Source organism: Citrus clementina, unplaced genomic scaffold (assembly GCF_000493195.1).
Source record: "Citrus clementina cultivar Clemenules unplaced genomic scaffold, Citrus_clementina_v1.0 scaffold_5, whole genome shotgun sequence".
NCBI lineage: Eukaryota > Viridiplantae > Streptophyta > Magnoliopsida > Sapindales > Rutaceae > Citrus > Citrus x clementina.
In genome coordinates this window covers 30,063,704-30,083,821 of record NW_006262201.1, presented here as the reverse complement: position 1 = coordinate 30,083,821, position 20,118 = coordinate 30,063,704, and the positions used below count along the sequence as shown (strand labels likewise).

Sequence of the window (20,118 nt, the reverse complement as noted above, 5' to 3'; positions counted from 1 at the left end):
TCTTCTTTTTTAATAATTTGCTGGAAATTAATGTCAAAATATGAATAGTTGAGAGGAAAAAAATTGCAGGAAAAAAATTGATAAGAATCACACGTGAGTTTTGATGTCTATTTATGTAAACGTTAATTAAAACAAAGTCTTAGTTATTTAATTTCATTAATGACACATGCCAATAAATCATTAAAAGTTTAAGACGACCAGAAGAAAAAATGCCTAGGACATGATTTGAATCCAATAATAATTATTTGGAACAATGCTTTGTTGCTAAGAAAAAAAAAAACTATGTTGCATTAAAGATTAAGATAAAATAATTTTTTTAAATTAATCATAATAGTACTTTAATCTTTACACTTTTAAGATAATTTTGTATAATCCCAGCACTACATAAATATATGTATTAGTTTCTTGAAATTATGTCTATCTTTTTTATCATTGTCAGCATATTGTATTTGACATAGTTCATTAATTAATTATCATATATCTGTACTTTATATCACTTGCACTAAAGATAACTGAGTCAAAATAATAATTTTTATAATTTTACCTTTATTAAGCTATAGCCTCTTTACAGAAACAAATTTAATTTGGCTCTAATATTATGATTATAGAAAAGTTTTACTGTATTATTTGATCAAAAGAATGTGGCATAAGGGCGAGAAAATAACCATAAAATTGGAAAAATTATATGATATTTTAATGTTAAGTGAAAAATTAACAATATATGTATATATTTTTTATCGTCATTGCCTGACACGCGTCATTTAAATTATACAAATAGTAATAATACCGCTTGTCAAGCTGGGGCCCGCACAGGTATGACCAAACCAAGAGAAAACAAATGTAAATTTCTCTCATTTTCCCGCCTTCCCGCCTCTCAATCACTAAAAATGCTTTCGTTTTGCAAGTGTGTGTGAGCTTCAGCTTCAGAGGGAAGAAGCTCTGTGGCAGAGCGACTGAAAATGGACAATGTAGATTATAGAAATGGACACTCCAGACAAGAAACAGATCGCTGTCGCTCCTGTTTCCAAAGTTTGAGGTCAATCTCCCTATTTAATTTTTTTAATTTTTTTTAATTCAGTTCGAAGAGAACGATTCAGCTTATGGGGTTGTAATTTGGATTTGAGCCTTTTTTTTCCTGATATTTCATCTGGGCATTTGTTATTTTTCATTTTTGGTGCTGTTTTGCAAATTGGGTTCTGAGGTACTAGTGCTTTGCGTGACAAATAGCTTTGGTAAATTGCTCCAATTCTGTTTAGCGTTCGCGTTTTGTGGTGTTGATTTAATAGAATATTTTGGAATATGATGATTTTAGCTCAGGGATTTGTTCCTCTGTCCATATGTTGTTTACAGAAAACAAAGGCCCTAGTAATATGAATTGTTTCTAGCATGCTATGCATAGATAATAATAATATTAGCCTCTTTAGAAAGATAACAATTTGTTGGACTTGAAAATTTGACATGTGTATGAAAATACAATCTCTGACAATTCACAGGTGGCACTTGTTAAATCATGTTTAAACCCATGTCACAAACCCCTTAAATTGTGCATAGGGGTGGCAATCAAACCCGGACCCGGATCGGACCCGGATTGAACCCGGAAAATCCGGTCCGGGTTCAACCCGCACCGGCATAGTTTTTATCCGGAATCCGGATCAGTTTTTGACAACCCGCATTTTTCCGGTCCGGATCCGGTTTCAGGTGAACCCGCAAATCCGGAACCCGGACCCGGATATTATTTATTTTAATATTAATTTTGATCCGTAAATCCGTAATTATAAATAGAAAAAAAAAAAACGAAAACAAAAGTGAACCCTAGAATCTAGATCTCTCTCGTCTCGTTCCTCTAATCCTCTCTCGAAATTTCTCCTTCAACCTAAAAAAAATTACTGTAAATCTGTAATTTCTCCTTTCAATCTCTCAAGTCTCATCCGTAAACCGTAATCCGTTCCTCTCTCAATCTCTCTCACCCGTGAGCCGTGACTCATTGCTCATCTCAGTCCTCCATCGTCACTTAATCTCTCTCACTCTCTCTGCAACTCTCCTGTAATCTCTTCTTCAGATCAGATCAGATCCTTCGCGTCGTGGCTTGTCATCACCTTCACGGCGAGGCTTTGTTCGTTTCATCACTCGTCTGATCTCTCACTCTGTCGCGGCCAGCAAAAGGGGTTGAAATCCACCTCAGTCTCGCTGCTGTGTTCTGTGTTCATCAGCATATACTTCAGTTGCCGCTGTGAATATTTGTGAGTCTCGGCTTTTCTCTTTACAATTTATGCTCTATTACACTTTGATTTTCCCTCTTTGCAATTTTTGTGCTGTTATGCTTTGAGCTTGTATTGCTGCTGGCACAATTTGATTTTTCCTCATACATTGTTTTCTTTGTATATGACATATGAGAGCACTTGACTAATTATAAGCTTTTTGTTTTTCTGAATTATTTGCCTCTTTTTGTTCTTTGTTTTTCTGGCACAAGGAGAAATTGTTGTCTAAAACAGAACAGTTGCCATTTTTCTTCTGCCGCGTATTGTTGGTTTTGTGCATTAAGAGTTGGTTAGTGAGTAAGCTTAGAATTGAATTTGAAGTATAATTAGCCAAAGGGCTGCTGCCTATGGCTAGCTGCATGAATGGTAGTTCTGAGCCTGACTAGCATTAATACTCTGTTTGGCTTGCTTCTGCTTTCTCTCACTGAAATTGGGTTCGACCTTGTCCTGTGCTTTTACTACTTGTGTATACTGAGTTGCTTGAAGAGTAATGACTCTTTCCAGTTAGTATTGTACACTCCTGATCCTTTTCCTCGATTAGAAATTTAGAATAATCTGCCAATGCAGTAAGAATTGTTTAGGATATCTGCAAATTTGTCGCAGGCACTTTTTTGAGTCTGCAAAAGAAGTCTAATATCGGTTAACACAGTAAATCATACTAATCTGTATCAGAATTCTGTAGAGATAGATTAAATATACTAGCTATCTCTAAGGTTGCATAAAAACTTGATAACATACCTTTGCTTAAAAGACCCATTAACATTGAGTTTTCAAATCAAATATGTTCTGTGTTCTGTGCTCTGTGTTCTGTGTTCTGTTTTGCTCTCTTTGTAATTTTAATATCTATACTTTGTGACTTTAATAGCTAAACTCTGTGATTTTTAGTATCTATACTTTGTTATGCTTCAATTTTATTATTTATAGTTTATTTTTTGAATTATTTTTATTGTTGCTGTTAATAGAATAGAAATGGTATCTCTAAAATATTATTTATAGCTTTTACGGTTAAACATAGCATATAAATTGGAAGAAGTTGCTGGAATTAATTATATCTTGACATAATTTTTGTAGAGTGAAAATTTGATATGGAAAATGAACAAAGAATCGACTTGGACGCCTCTGAAAAAAGTGATGAAAGTGTTTGTGTGAGAGTTAGGACAGAATTAGAAAATAATAACGATACAGCTGTTGAATTAGAACCAAATTCAACAGCAGCAGTTCAGGGGAATAGTCGTGGCCGTAGCCGTGGCCGTAGGGGTAATACTAATTCTGTCACTTCACAAAAACGAGATAGTGGTGGTAGAGTAGTCTCTGATGCTTGGAATCATTTCAAAAAAGTTAAGTTGGGTGAGGAAGTTCAGGCAATTTGCAATTACTGTGGGTTAGTTATGCAAGGACATTATTCGAGGGGTACTAATCACTTAATAAACCATGCTAAACGTTGTCCTAGAAGGTCATTTAAGAATGTACAGCAAATGCACCTATCCTTTTCTTCTAAAGTTGATGGAAGCACTTCACTTAGTAATTTTAGTTCTGAGTCAAAATGGGATATGGCTACAGTAAAGCTTTTTATAGCTAGAATGATTGTATTACATGAGCTCCCATTGGCATTTGTTGAGTATGTTGGGTTTTATGACTTGTTGAAGCTACTCCAACCTTCTATTGAGACTATTAGTAGAAACACCATCAAAGCTGAAATTTTGAGGCTTTATGATGTTGAAAAGAAAAAGACAATGGGTATTTTGGAAGCTTGTGAGAGTAGAATCGCAATTACTACTGATATGTGGACTGCTAGTAACCAAAAAAAAGGATACATGGTTATTACGGCACATTACATTGATAGTTCATGGGTGTTGCGAAGTCGTATTATGAGGTAATATTCTTGAAACTTTTTTTTCTGGTTTAAGCATAAATTAATGTCCTGTCTAATATTTTAATTATTTTTTCACATTATTAGGTTTATATATGTGCCAGCTCCACATAGTGCTGAGGTAATGTGTAATGAGTTATATGATTGTTTGATGGATTGGAATATAGATAGAAAATTGTCCTCTGTAACTGCTGATAACTGTGCTGCAAATGATTCTATGATTGCCTTGTTGTTGGGGAAATTTTCTACTAGTTCAATGATTATGGGTGGCAAATTCTTTCACATGCGTTGTTGTGCTCATATATTGAACTTGATAGTTAGAGATGGTTTGTCAGTGATACAAAAGGGAGTTGAGAAAATTAGAGATAGTGTTCATTATTGGACAGCAACACCAGCTAGAGTTGAAAAATTTGAGAATGCAAAAAAACAATTAGGTATTAAGGAAACCAAAAACTTAGTACTTGATTGTAAAACTAGATGGAACTCTACTTACTTGATGCTTAGTACTGCATTGCTGTATAAAAATGTATTTGATCGTTTAAAGGAACGTGAGAGAAATTATACATCTTTACCTAGTGAGTCAGAGTGGAATTTGTCAAAGCTTATGTGTGAGTATTTAAAAAGCTTTTATAAGTTGACAGAACTTTTTTCGGGGACACAATATCCGACATCTAATTTATTTTTTGCCAAGATTTGTGAAATTAGATTGTCAATGAATGCATGGTTGCAATCACCAATTGAGGGGATAAAAAATATGGCTACTAGGATGATTGCAAAGTATGAAAAGTATTGGGATGTTATTCATGGAGTTCTTGCAGTGGGGACTATGTTAGATCCTAGGCGTAAAATGTTATTGATTAACTTTTTATTTCCTAAAATATATGGGGAAAGAGCTGAATCTGAAATTGAAAGAGTGCGTAAGTTATTTGTTGATTTAGTACATGAGTATGAAGTAAATCATCTATCAAATTCAAGTGGGGGGGTTAATGGTGCCAATTCTCAAGCTGCTGGAGGAGAGGACTCTAATATGTTAGATTTAGATTTGGATGAAATGGCTGATGAGTGGGCATTATTTAGAAATGAAAACACGCAAAATACTCATTCCAAATCAGAATTAGAGTTTTATCTTGAGGAGTGTACTTTGCCTTCAACTAGTCAATTTGACATTTTATCATGGTGGAAGAATAATCAAGGCAAATATCCTATACTTGCAAAGATTGCAAGGGACTTTTTGGCCATTCCTGTATCAACAATTGCTTCAGAGTCTGCTTTTAGCACTGGAGGTAGACATTTGAGCCCTCATCGTAGTAGACTTCACCCATCCACAGTAGAGGCATTAGTGTGCACTCAAAATTGGTTTTGGCTTGAACAAAACTTAAAAGGTATGAAAATTTTATTTATTAGAATCAAATTATTTGTTGTATTGTTCTTATTATCAATTTGTCACTAATTGGTTGTCTTGTTCATTATGTTTATGATTTACACATTTTTTGTAAATGGAATTCCAGAGGAAGCAATACTTTCTGCAGAGCATTTGATTGATGAAAGTTTGATGAGTGAACAACAGTCCAATGAAGTGCATGATTCAGAGTTTAGTCTTTAGTACTGGTGGGCAGTGGCTGGAAATTTGAGCACTGGTGGGCAGTGCCGCAGTGGCTGGAAATTTGAGCACTGGTGGGCTGTGGGCAGTGGCTGGAAATATGAGCACTAGTGGGCGGTGGCTGGAAATTTGAGCATTGGTGGGCTGTGGGCAGTGGCTAGAAATCTGAGCACTAGTGGGCAGTGGCTGGAAATTTCAGCTTTAAATTATAGAATTATGTTATGAATTTGTATTTGTGGATGTTTATTACTTTAAAACTTTGAATTTTAGATTTTATATTGTGTATTTGTGTTGTATTTGTTTTAGAAGCTGGATGTGTTATTATGTTCTGTTATTTGGCCCTGTGTCCAGCAAATTTTGATGAACCAAAGTTAAACAATTTGGTTCTAGTGGGCTGGTGGTTCTGGATGTGTTTATATGTTCTGTTTTTTTGCCCTATGTCCGGCAAATTTTGATGAACCAAAGTTAAACAATTTGGTTCTAGTAGTCTAGTGATGTCACTGATGTGTTATATGTTCTTTTATTTTGCCTTTTATCCATCAAATTTTATTGAACCAATTCTAGGAAGAATTGTGTAGTGTGTTGTTGGGGAAAAGATTAAAACATTAAACCCCATCCCCTGTGCCTTGTTAAAATAAGTTATATGGTCTCTAAAAAAAAAAAAATAAGCAATCCGGGTTCAAAACCCGGAATCCGGAAACCCGGATTTTTCCGGGTTGAACCCGGACCGGACCCGGATTAAAAAAACCCGGGTTTAATGCGGGTCCGGTTATGAAAATTTCGTGTCCGGGTCCGGATCCGGAACAGCCAAACCCGGACCCGGACCCGGACCCGGAAATTGCCATCCCTAATTGTGCATGCGGTGATTTTGAGATGGGTTATTTTGCTTTTCTTTTATCTGCTTGGTTATTGGTCTTATTTTCTCTTAGTGATTTGTTGAGCTCTGCTGTTTCTACTTCAGATTTCTTGTCGTGATCATTTGCCACTGACAAAGTTTTTAAGACTCTATGTTAGATTAAAAATGATGCTTGTCAACGTGCAGGATTCTCCAGTCTTTAATTATATCAGCAGTCTTTCACCCATTGAACAAGTCAAGTCCATACGCAATGATCGCTCATTCAACTCAGTGAATTTTACTTCGCCTTCTTCTTTATTTGCTTGACCAAAGATCGGTTACCGTCGGGAGTCTAGATTTTCACGTTGCAGGTAAAACTAATTACCCATTCTTGCTTTACTATACTCAGTTGAAAAGTGCATCATTCTTTAATAACAATTTGTGTCCTCTACCGTATGTTGTCTTTATCATTAGTAATCAATCCCCAGATATATTGAAGCCTGAGCTCCCTTTACATGGAAAAGAAAACAAGAAAAGCATAGGGAATTCAGAAGCTGTTCAACTGTCTGGTGATTGCACTGGAAAACTGGATTGCGTTACTCCAAGGAGTTCAGCGAGAGAGGTTATCTCTAAACTGCTTGATGAAACATTAGAATTAGCTATTGAGTTACCAATAACAGTTAAGGCCACAACTACGATGCACCTGCTCTATTGATAGACCGTGTGGAATTAAATGTATGCAAAAAAACAATAACCACAGAGTTTTAATAAATGTACAATCAACGGTGGACATTGAATACGAAAATTGAGGGGAACCGGGAGAGGCAAGAGGTGGTGGCCCAGTTGATGTTGCAACGAGAAAGAAGAAAATGCGCCAGTCATGTTGAAGTGAATTCTGGAGAAACGTTAAAAAGCAGCAAAAGTGAACCCGAAAAAAAGGGTAAGGACACGAAAGAGCTCTTTAACTATTCTTCACGTACATTATAGCAAACTTAACGGAGGAAAAAAAAAAAAAGGAAAGAGCTTTGCGGTGCGAATAAATTTGGCAAAATATGTGATGGATAAAGATTAACGTTATGATTACAATTTAAATGGTGATGCAGAAATGAGAATGTAAGGGAACATAAGGTAAGAGAGGGAACAAAATTATCCAATAAAGAGGTAATTGTAAATTTTTTATGAAAAATAATGTGATGATAAAGATTAAGGTAGGATTATTAGTACTCTAAATATTATTTTGAACATTCTATTATTTTTCACGTTTATAATTTAATTATAAAAAAATTAAACTTTACTTTGTACACTAATTAAAATTCAAAAATATCCTTACTTAAACTTTTTAAGTTACTTAACTTTATTTATTTAAAAAAAAACTAATAAAATTATTCAACACTCTATTTTTAAGAGATTTAGCATATACTCACAATAATATAATTAAAAATTAAGTTATAAAAAAATAATTTAACATAATTTTCGTTACTAATTTTTCATTTAATTTATTTTCAATATTGAATTTTACACCCAAAATAACTTGTGATGAGAACATAACAATAGAAAATGTTCCATAAATACTACCCAAAAAAAAAAAGAGAGAGAGAGAAGGAGAAGAAGAAGAAGAATGGCCAAAGCCCCCCCCCCCCCCCTCCCCCCAAAAAAAATCTTGTGCAATACTTTTGTTTTATTTTATTTTTAAAAGTATTACACATATTTTGTATTTAATTTTTTCTCAAAGTTAATTTCCTTATTATTCATCTACATATTTATTAAGATGTTGGAAATAAAAATTTTTATATTTAAGTCATGAGAATAATAAATTAAATTAGGATTGTGCTATATAAGTGTTCAAAGTAATTATATAATATTGACTTATAATATATTGTCCAATAACTTATATAATAAATATTTTTATAATATATATTCTTATTGAAATTAGAATATTTAAAATCATTTTTAAGATACAAATAGCTCCACCTTAAATATTAATGCTGCTGGGTCCACCACTGTGAACATAGTGCCCAATTAAAGTTCCTATCTATTTTAAAGACTTGCAGATTGGTCCCCATTTTCCCCAATTGATAACTAGATTTGAACGGCAAAATACTACAACGAGATGGGAAGATGACACGAATAGTCTAATGGCTCAATAAAGACGGTTTAATGGACACGGATTTTTTTTATATTGTATGAGGTTGACGACATTGATGGACTGATTGGGGTTGGTTTATACACTTTCTTCTGGGTTAAGAGTATTGCTCGGTGAGAGTGTAGAAATTGATGCCTTTGATAATTTTTTGTAGTTTTCGTGAAGGAAATATTGGAATCTATGGCCTCCATCCAAAACAAAACGTTTTGCTTTTTTTTTTTTTCTGTTACATAAATTTTTTCATTGATTTTCCAATTAAAACGCATTTTCTTAAACAAATTAAAAAAAAAACTTAAATTTTGGTTAAAATAATTCAAAATTAAATTAAATTTTTTTTCACAAATTCATTTTATTCTTATTTAATTAATTAAATAACTTGTTTTATTAGGAACTTTTCGTTCAAAATTTGTGACAGCGATCGTACCAGTGACATATATTATAAAACCTGTAACATTATTGAGCATCAGTTGCGATAATATCAGACTAATTAGAGAACTCGTAACAAAGAGTACACAACTTGGAACATAAACACACAAACAAGAGTTCTTGTGAATTCAACCGGAATAACCGGTCACTTTACAGTCTTTATTGCACGCATGTCAGAATTTAATTGGCTATATGTCATGTCACAAGGATTCATGCATACAACAGTTAAATATGATCGTGGTACACCAGTCAATGGCCCCCCGACTTTGGGGCACTATTTTTGGGCGCGACTGTGCCCGTGACTCCCCGTGGGCACAACGAGGCCTCTCGCAAAGCCTCGCCCCATTCAGAGCCCGGCGAATGAACTTCGCCCGTGCCCCCCACCACCTTAGGGGCACTATTTTTGGGTGCGGCTATGCCCACGACTCCCCGCGGGCACACTGAGGCCCCTTACGAAGCCTCACCCCACGCGCGCGCACAAGCCTGGCCTGACTTCCTCGCGCGAGCTTGGGCTACTTGCCTTGGTGGCGAGCGCGCACTGCCTTGCCCGACTAGGAGCTGCTTGCCTCGAGAGCGTGGGCAGTTTACCGCGCGACTGCCTACTGTATGCCCCGCGCGAGCGCCCATCCTTGCCCGCGAGCATGTGCTGCTGGCATGCGAGGCTGGGCTGCATCCCCGAGGTCCCTCGCAAAGCCTCGCCCCATTCCGAGTCCGGCGGACGAACTTCGCCCTCACCCCCCACCAAGGCGACACTCACCAATCTGAAACAAAAACAGAAATAAATCAGCAACAAGCACATTAATCATTGATCAACAATCTTTACACTACTCATTAAGCCCAACTACAAGCCAGATTTCAACACTAAAAATACCTAAAATTAAAAAAACATAGCCAGATTCTTAAGAAGTGAACGTACAAGGAAGCTGAAGAAGTAAGGATGTAACACTTCACGTGAAATATACAACTTATCACGTCAAGTTCGTAACTCTCCGGGACACCTCGGACCCACCGGGGAGTGGGGAAAGGGCCGCGGAGGATGAATTGTGCGGCGGCGCCCCCCACCAAGGCTATAGCCCACCCGTCTCGGGGCCTTTTTTCGTTGGGGCCTTTGCTACCCCAACCTTCGGGCGCTTATTTTTGGGCCCCGAAGGGCAGGGTGCCCACGACTCCCCGCAGGCACACTGAGGCCCCTCGCAAAGCCTCGCCCCATTCCGAGTCCGGCGGACGAACTTCGCCCATGCCCCCCACCAAGGCTAAAGCCCACCCGTCTCGGGGCCTTTTTCCGCTAGTGCGTTAGCGGGTTTTGATCGCCAGCGGGGGGTAAGATCGGGGTTGTTTTTACCGGTTTTGGCCGTAACTCATGATCGAGGCATCTGATTGTGGTTCCGTTTCGTCCAATGGGACCAGCGGGCCTCGGGAATCGAGATGAAAAGAGGCACGATGAAAGCGGTAAACTCACCCGCCAAGTCAATTGCAGGAATTGCACAAGGCGTGCACTTAACACTCAGTACGTGGAGCGGAAAGCTTGATTTCTCCATCGTCCTCATGGATGACTTCAAGATGGTCCTCGGCCGCCGACTCCCTGCGGGCTCGCCGAGGTCCCTCGCAAAACCTCGCCCCATTCCAAGTCCGGCAGACGAACTTCGCTTGCGTCCCCCACCAAGACTATAGCCCACCCGACTCGGGCCCCCTGGGGCCTTTTTGGCACCGTGACTCCTCGCGGGCACACCGAGGCCCCTCGCAAAGTCTCGCCCCATTCTGAGTCCGGCATACGAGCATCGCCCGCGCACCCGAGGGCTCTCGTTTAGCCTCGCTTCATTCCGAGTCCGGCAGACGAACTTCGCCCGCGCCCCCCACCAAGGCTATAGCCCACCCGTTTCGGGGCCCCTGGGGCTTTTTTAGCACCCGACCTTGAGGCAGTATAGCCCACCCGTCTCGGGGCCCCTAGGGGCCTTTTCGGCACCCTGACCTTGGGGCACTATTTTTGGGTGCGGCTGTGCCCGCGACTCCCCGCGGGTGCACCGAGGCCCCTCGCAAAGTCTCGTCCGAAACGGGTGGGCTATAGCCTTGGTGGGGGGCGCGTGCGAAGTTCGTCCGCCGGACTCGGTATAGGGGGAGGCTTTGCGAGGGGCCTCAGTGTGCCCGCCGGAAGTTGCGGGCACGGCCGCGCTGGCGGACGAACTTCGCCCGCGCCCCCCACCAAGGCTATAGCACACCCGTCTCGGGGCACTGAGGCCTTTTTATCACCCCGACCTTGGGGCGTTATTTTGGGGTGCGGCTGTGCCCGCGACTCCCCGCGGGCACACCGAGGCCCCTCGCAAAGCCTCGCCCGCCAATATCCCATTTTTGACCTTATGAAATTCCTCCCTGTTTCCACACTCACCATTCTCAAAATTATGTCTTATGGCTACTGCCTCATATGCCTGGAGCTGCTCTATTATAAGCTTGTTTTGTGCGCGAGAGTGGGCAACCACTTGTCGCGCGCGCTGCCCTACTTGCGACTGGGCGTGGGCAGCCTCGTGCGTGAGCATACTCTACGTTGCCGCGCGAGCAAGGGCAGCCTCACACGCGAGCGTACGACCTTCGGACGCTTATTTTTGGGCAGCGCTCAGCCGACGACTCCCCGCGGGCACACCGAGGCCCCTCGCAAAGTCTCGCCCAAATTTACTTTTGGTAAAAAGAAATTCATATTGAACTAGATGTTTGAATGAATATCGTTCATTTATACTTTTTCTTTTTCTTTTCATTAACTTTAGACTTTGTAATTAGATGCACACGTGGGTGTCCCACCTTTTGGCATTTTGGCCTCGGATACTTTGCCGAGTGAGTCTAAATATTTTGATGTAAGCAATTGCTACCTACCATTTCAAAATAATTAGGAAAAAAAGAAGAAAAAAAAGGTAATTGCTGTGAAATTAACAATCAGTTGAGCCTTCACGCTCAATATTCTGTCCTTTTAGTTGACTGAGACGACAAAGATTCGAGGGTGTGATCCACAGCATATTGAAATATCTTCTAAAATTTCTTAAAATTAATTATTTTTCTTCTTATATTTTAAAATAAGAGATTTTTTTATTTTTCTCTATTAAAATTATTATATATTACTTACTACCTTACAATTTTCATTATATCTAAAAATCCTCCTAGTAACAAAAATTTAAAGAAAAAAAATGAGTAAATGAGTCATTTACTCAAAATTCATCTTAAGAATATAAAATGTACATTTATTATATGAAAAACATTTAAAAATAACAAAAAATATAAGAAAAATATTTTTATTTTCAATCTTTTATTCACACCAAAACATATTATTCTATTTTAATTTTTATTGATATGATTTAATTAATTTATAATAAATATGAATAAAAATATACTTACAAATAAGGATAATACTATAAAATTATACTACCAAGAAAGTTATTAGTTTTATAAAAATAATAAGGAATTAGTGGTATATTTATTAATTTTGAGTAGATGCGAGGCTAACATTCTCTAGTTATCTCTTTAAAAATTTATTATAAGTTTCTTGATGTTACAATATTAAACAATCTAATACATTTTTTTGGAGGGCAAATCAATCTGTTGTGTGAATAGAAAAAGGAAAAATTGAAAAATTAATGAATTATAACAGTAATTTTGAAATAAAAACTTTGATAGTTAACAAAATATTTATTAACATAAATCATTGATCTTTAAATTCAATAATAGAGAACATGGATGAGTTGGCTACCATCCGTTGGCTACTTAAAAATAAAAGAATAGTAACTCTAATTTTAAAAGATGATAAGGCAAGCAACAGTAAAAGCTCTGCTTGTCACTTCAAAATATCCACCCCATGTACCTCTAAAAAAGAAATGACAAAAGATATGAATGACCCACGCCACAGATTTTTGTCTCGTTTAATTTTTTTTCTTTATATTTTCTTTTGTATTTACTTTTGAAAAAAGCGAATTCAGATTGAACCACGTGTTTGAAACTTAGGTGAATACAGTTCATTTACACTTTTTCTTTTTCTTTTCCTTCTCCATTAACTTTTAAGAATTTTTCTACATTACTAATTTTTTAATATAAAAATAAGTAGTAGAATAATAAAATTTAATGGGTCAATCAAAGAATTTTACCTAATTATAAATTATATTAAATTTAAGTTTCGGACACCCACCCTAACTTTAGATTTTGTAAATAAAAGCACATGTGGGTGTCCTATCTTTCGGCGCTTTGGCCTCGGGTACTTTGCAGAATGAGTCTGGATATTTTTTCAAAATAATTAAAAAAAGAAAAATATATTTTCTTCATAATAAAAATATTAAAAAATAAGAAAAATATTTTATTATTAATTTTTTATTCAAACGGAAACATATATTTTCTCATTTTTATTACTTAAATTTTTATTTAATTTTCATTGGTATAATTTAATTAATTTATAATAAATATAAATAAAAAAAGTATTTTAAAATAAAGATAATACTATAAGAATTATGATTATGATGTGAAAATCATAATAAATTATTTATTTTACCTGTAAGAATCATAATCGAAATGACCTGTATTATTATTAATATGTTTATTTTGTCTTGAAATAAAAAATAAATTGTTATAAGTTATGAAAATGACATTAGTTCATTATTGTCGTTGTTTGTTATAATAATTGAGATTATTATTATTCAAAATAATTATTTAATAATAATAATATAATAGGATAGTAGTAGTAGTAATAATAATAATAATAATAATAATAAGAACAACAACGATAATATTAATGATTATTATTGTAGCTGTTAAAATTATAGTTATATTTTCATTATTATTATTAATTTTATTATCAACTATTATCATCATCATCAACAAAAACAACAGCAACTACTACAAAAATAAGAATAATAACCATAATAATAACATAATAATATTTTAATTAAAGATAAAAGTGAACTTATAAATTTTTGTGAGGTAAAATTGAGAGTTTAAGGAATAAGAACTTGATTTCCAACACTCCCCATAAGAAATTAAGTTCTTATTCTTTAATTCTAAAAATAGATAAACTTCATAAATTTTATTTTTATTTTAAGAAATGAACATCGCCCATCATTCTCATTTTAAATTTTAATTTCTCAATATAAAGAGTAATTTATTAATTTTAATAAGAAAAGACTCTTTATACTTTTGGTGGGTTATATAATACAATTTTTTTTTTAAAAATGTGGGAGAAGATGCTGTTAACTTTTGCTCGGTGGGAGTAATGTTGTCAAAGTGTCATGATTAATTATAGCATGTGATCATTTTTTATAATTATTTTTTGAGAATTGTTGGTAATTTTGTTCCTCACTCGCTCGCTACTACAGTGATGAACTACTGCTAAGAAATGCCGTTTCTCTCCTGCTTGTGATAAAAAAATTAGCTCTGTGAAATAAGATCAAAATTCTAAACTGACTTTCACGTGAACGAGCAAAAGGCAAAAGTGTTCACGTGGGGGAGAGAAAAGAGAAACGCGTAAAAAATATCGAGTACAAGGGGAGTGGGGCTTTTCAAAAAAAAAAAAAGGGAAGTGGGGCCGAGAGGTTTGTTTTAACAAGTAAGCAAAAATTTTTATAATACTTATAAATAAATAGTAAATAATATCGAGTACAAGGGGCTCAACAAACTTTTACAGCAATTGAGTCAGAAAAGACCAAACCTGTTGTACAGTGGTAACATAAGTGGACTCCTATCATAAATTATATTAAATGTAAGTTATGGTCCCCCTAACTTTAGATTTTTTAATTCGGTTATTTTTGGCCACCCCCCACATGTTTTGACAAATTTTACCGTAAACCCACTTATTTCAACAATTATCACCGCGCACCCATTCCGTTAAATTCAGCCGTTTATTTTAACCATTCTGACAATTATTTTGTGAAATGGTGATTTTGTCCCCAATTTGAATTTCAAATCATTAAATTTCAAAAATGCCACCAGTCACTGTTAATATGCATTTTAAAAAATAAAAACTGATGCTGAATCACACAACACCAACTCATTAAATTTCAGTATGCTTGGCGGATTGCTGTTACTGCAGCCTCCTTCGGTGCTGTGGTTTAGAGGGCTTCCAGGTCCACCAGATGATTCACTTAAGTTTCCATGTGATGGTGGGCTTCCAATTGCTGATGCTTCTAGGATGAATTTTGGCATAGAAGAAGACAATGGTTTTGGTTGCATCCATGATCTTGACTCCTTCCAGCCTTCAGCCAAAAAACTACCAATGATAACTTGTAATACAATGGTGTCATAAGACGCTACCATGTCAAAACCTCTTACTCTAGATGGGGATATAAGAACATCAACTCCAACACATAATATTTTCCCTCCATATTTGCTTTGATTTATGCTCTTGGATGGTACGATTTGCAGAGATGGAGTTGTTTTTTCAGAAATGATGTTGTTCTTTTACTTCTCCTTGTTCTCTTTCTTCTGTGTAAACAGTTTAACTTGATTTTTTATTCATTTATTGTACAATATCCATTTTACCCTTGATTGGTTAAACTAAACGGCTGAATTTAACAGAATGGGTGCACACTGATGATTGTTGAAACAAATGGGTACACAATATGATTTGTCAAAACATGTGGGGTAGCGAAAAATAACCCTTTTTAATTAGAAGCACATGTGGGTGTCCCATCTTTTAGCCCTTTGGCCTTGGATACTTCGCTGAATGAGACTAGATATTTTTCAAAACAATTAGGGGAGAAAGAAAAGGGCAATTGCTGCAAAATTAGCGATCAGTGGAGCCCTTCACGCTTAATATCCAAAAATCTTCTTAATAACAAAAATTTAAAAGAAAAAATAATAAATGAATCATTTGTTTGATAATTTATTTTGAGAATATTAAATATAAAAATTTATAATTTATAATATTTATTAAATTTTTTATAAAATATAAGATAATATAGTGTAATTTAAAAAAAAAAAGACAAATTCAGTGGTATCTTGCAAGTAGAAGGGTCTTACAAGTCTGAAAATGCCGACAGCACTTGCAGTCAAGGAACAGAATTTTGTTTCGTTATTTGCACTTTTTTTTTTTACTTTTGTAAAGGGGAATGCAGATTCAATAAGGATCACAAGTTTGAAAATTTGGTGGTTAATGTCTGCTCACACTCAATAATAATTTGTCTTATGGTTGACTGGAGGACAAAGGGTTAAGAGTATAGGACCCAGCTCTTGACGGAAGTAATCTTCAAAGATCTCTCAATAATTCACTTTGAAAATACATCCTTACCCTTTCCTTAATTTTCTTAACTTCAATCTTCTAAACTCAGCGTCACTGCTAATTCGCATCTGTTCTGTTGTAATCTCCAATATTTAAAAGAGATCAAACAAACTGTACATATATGGTTAAAAGATATTTTGTTAAGTCTAAAGATATAATATTTTGAAAAATAGTGTTTGATCTGTGAGGGAAGAGGGACATTATAGCATATATAGGCTTAAGGGTTTACTGTGCTGGTTAAAAAGTTTAAGCCAATACTTTAACATCTACTAGAGAAAAAGTATGAGTCTTCACTATAAAGGAGAAATATGGAAACATAATATAATATAAGGTTTTGTAATCTTGTAGCAATAAAGTATATGATATAATATTTGTTATATTAAGTTATTATTTTTTAATAACTTAATGATTATTTTAATTTAAAATTTTGGCTTAAAATTTTCACACAAATTTATAATCATTGATCTTCAAATTCAATAAAAGAAAATGCGTATGAGTTGGCAACTTGAAAAATAAAAGAATAATAACTTTAATTTAAAAGATGATAAGGCAAGCAATGGTAAAAGCTCTGTTTTTTCTTTTGTTTTTTTTTTTCTACTTCAAAATATACCATATCTACCTTGTTTACCATCACAAGTAATCATATACATTAACAAATAATCACAATTTATTTTTTGAATTAGTAATATGTATCGTATATTCAAAGGCCATCAGTAATTAAAAAAATAAATAAATATTGATATCACATATTTATGAAAATTAATTACATTTATTTTATGATGAAATAGTCTAAATACCTACCTTAAAATATTTATTTTTGAGGATGATATATAAATCTCCTTAAGAAACTGCAGCCCAGCACTCGCTTTGCTCTTGAATTTTATTCTCCAAGTATATATATCCACCTCGGCCTCTGTTTGTTGTAATCTTAAGTCTTGTTATTTGGTTTTCCTCTGTTCTCTATCTAATTGTGTCTAGCTGTGACGCTGTCTCTGTTTTATTCTCCATCCACTCTTTGTATTTTTTTTCCTTTGTATTTTGTTCCATCTTGTTGTGGTCACTTGTGTTCCATCTTGTTGCGGTCACTTGTTGAATTGTTTTTCCAAAATTCAGAAAAAGAGAGATAGAGAGACAAGGACAAAGGACTGAAGATGGCTGAAATCATTCTTACTATTGTTTTAGAAGTTGTAAAGTGCTTGGCTCCTCCCGCATATCGCCAAATTAGCTATTTGCGTGAGAGTAAGTACACGAGCAACTTACAGAATCTCAACACTGAAGTTGCGAAACTAAAGTCTGAGAGGGTGAGTACAGAGCACCAGGTTGATGAGGCTAAAAGAAAAGGAGAAGAGATTGAAGAGAACGTTGAGAATTGGCTTGCAACGGCCAACAGTGTCATTGAAGAGGCAGATAAATTTACAGAAGATGAAGCCACTGCAAATAAGCGTTGTTTCAAGGGGTCATGTCCTAATTTGAAGACCCGCCCTCGACTTAGCAAGGAAGCAGAGAGGCAGAAGGAGGCTGTTGTCAAAGTCCGGGACGCTAGACCAGTTAATAGTATTTCCTACAGCATCATTCCGGAGGATACCTTGCTTATGCCTAACAAAGACTTCGAGGCCTTTGAATCAAGAACGTCCATTCTGAATGAAATAATTGATGCATTAAAAAATCCCAATGTCAACATGCTTTTGATTTATGGAATGGGCGGAATCGGAAAGACGACGCTAGCTAAAGAAGTTGCTAGAAAAGCAGAGAGTGACAAGCTTTTCGATCAGGTGGTTTTTTCTGAGGTGTCTGAGAGTCGAGACGTAAGAAAGCTTCAAGGAGAAATCGCGGATAAACTAGGTCTAAAATTTGATGAGGAGAGTGAATCGGGTAGGGCAAGAAGACTCTATGATCGACTGAAGAAAGAGAAGAGGATCCTTGTAATCTTGGATAATATTTGGGAAAATCTTGATTTGTTGGATGTCGGAATTCCTCACGGAGATGATCACATGGGATGTAAAGTGCTGTTCACGGCGAGGAGTGAAGAAGTATTGTCTGGAGAGATGGAGTCTCGAAAAAATTTCCCAGTTGGATTTTTAAAAGAAGATGAAGCTTGGAGTCTATTCACGAAGATGGCAGGTGATTATGTTGAAGGTAATGAATTGAAAGAGGTAGCAAGGGATGTGGCAAAGGAATGTGCAGGTCTACCAGTTTCCATTGTGACGGTTGCAAGGGCATTAAGGAACAAGAGCATACGTGAATGGAAGGATGCATTGGAACAGCTAAGAAGGCCTTCTTCATCGAATTTTAAGGATGTACAGCCAGCCGCATTTAAAGCTATCGAGTTGAGCTACAATAAACTAGGAAGGGATGATCTCAAGAACATCTTTTTGCTAATAGGATATACAGCCATAGCATCTATTGAAGACTTGTTAATGTGTGGTATGGGATTGGGTTTATTTCAAGGTGTGAATAAGATTGAAGTAGCACGAAATCGAGTACATACATTGGTGCGCACACTCAAAGCTTCTTGTATGTTGCTTGACCATATAAGCCAGAAGAAAGAGTTGTTTTCTATGCATGATGTAGTTCGCGATGTCGCCAGATCAATTGCATCTACTGAACGAAATGTGTTTACTGCTACAAATGAGCAGGTTGATGGTTGCAGGGAATGGTCGGACGGAAGTGCAATAAAGCATTGCACTTCAATCGTCTTACATGATATCAACACTAATTTGCTTCCTAAAGTACTGGAATGTCCTCAGCTCGAACTTCTTTTTATAAGTGATGATCCTTGGGAATATTCACGAGTAACAATTCCAGACAACTTTTTCAAGAGCATGATCGAGGTCAGAGTTGTAAACTTGACTAACATGGATCTACGGTCATTGCCTTCATCACTTGGTCTCCTGTCAAACCTTCGAACACTGAGTTTGTGTTGGTGCTACCTGCCTGATCTAAGTGTTGTAGGAGACTTGAAGAAACTAGAAATCCTTTGCCTAAGAGATTCTGATATTAAGAAGTTGCCGGTAGAAGTAGGTGAATTGACTTGGCTAAAGTTGCTTGATTTGAGACATTGTGAGGACCTAGAAGTTATTCCACCAAATATACTGTCAAAATTATCCCGTTTAGAAGAACTATATATAGGTCAAAGCTTTGCTGCTTGGGAGGTGGAGGTGGAAGAAGGGGTTAAGAATGCAAGCCTTGAGGAGTTGAAGCATTTGCCCAACTTGACCTCTTTGGAATTACGCGCCCGTGACGTCAGCACTCTGCCCAGAGGCCTGCTCTTGGAGAAGCTGGAAAGGTACAGCATACGCATTGGAGATGATGGCTATTGGGAGAGCACCGGCATTGGGTGTCGTGAATTCAGTCTCGAGCTAAATAACAAGATTTGCTTGAAGGATTCGCTGATCGTGCAACTGCAGAGAATTGAAGACCTTGAGTTATGGCGATTGCAAGAGCAAGATGTCGATTATTTTCGTAATGAATTAGTCAAAGTGGGCTCTTCCCATCTCAAGCGTCTCTGGCTCGCCCTCAATCCGGCAGAGTCAAAGGTATGATCATTCCTAATTTAAATAATTGGTATGAGAGGGTTCTTTTCACCTGGGATTCGAATATCGTTTTGTCAATTTATACATTAGACTAAAGCTAGAAATTTCTAGTGCATCACAGTAATTAATTTTGAAAAGTCTTCAAATATTATATTATTCTCATTTTAAAAGCAACCATTTGCAAAAAAAATCTTTAATGTTTGCAATTTAATT

At 36.2% G+C, this 20,118-nt stretch overlaps 1 protein-coding gene across 1 annotated transcript in view; it reads left to right on the top strand.

Moving 5' to 3' along the window:
- Positions 1-17,328: 17,328 nt before the first annotated feature.
- Positions 17,329-20,118, top strand: part of LOC18040758 (probable disease resistance protein At4g27220) — a 28,031-nt gene continuing 25,241 nt past the window's right edge. The window contains exon 1 of the mRNA XM_006432937.2: positions 17,329-19,908. Coding sequence (XP_006433000.2) covers positions 17,524-19,908 — 2,385 coding nt within the window. The 5' untranslated portion in view covers positions 17,329-17,523. The remainder of the gene's footprint in view (positions 19,909-20,118) is intronic.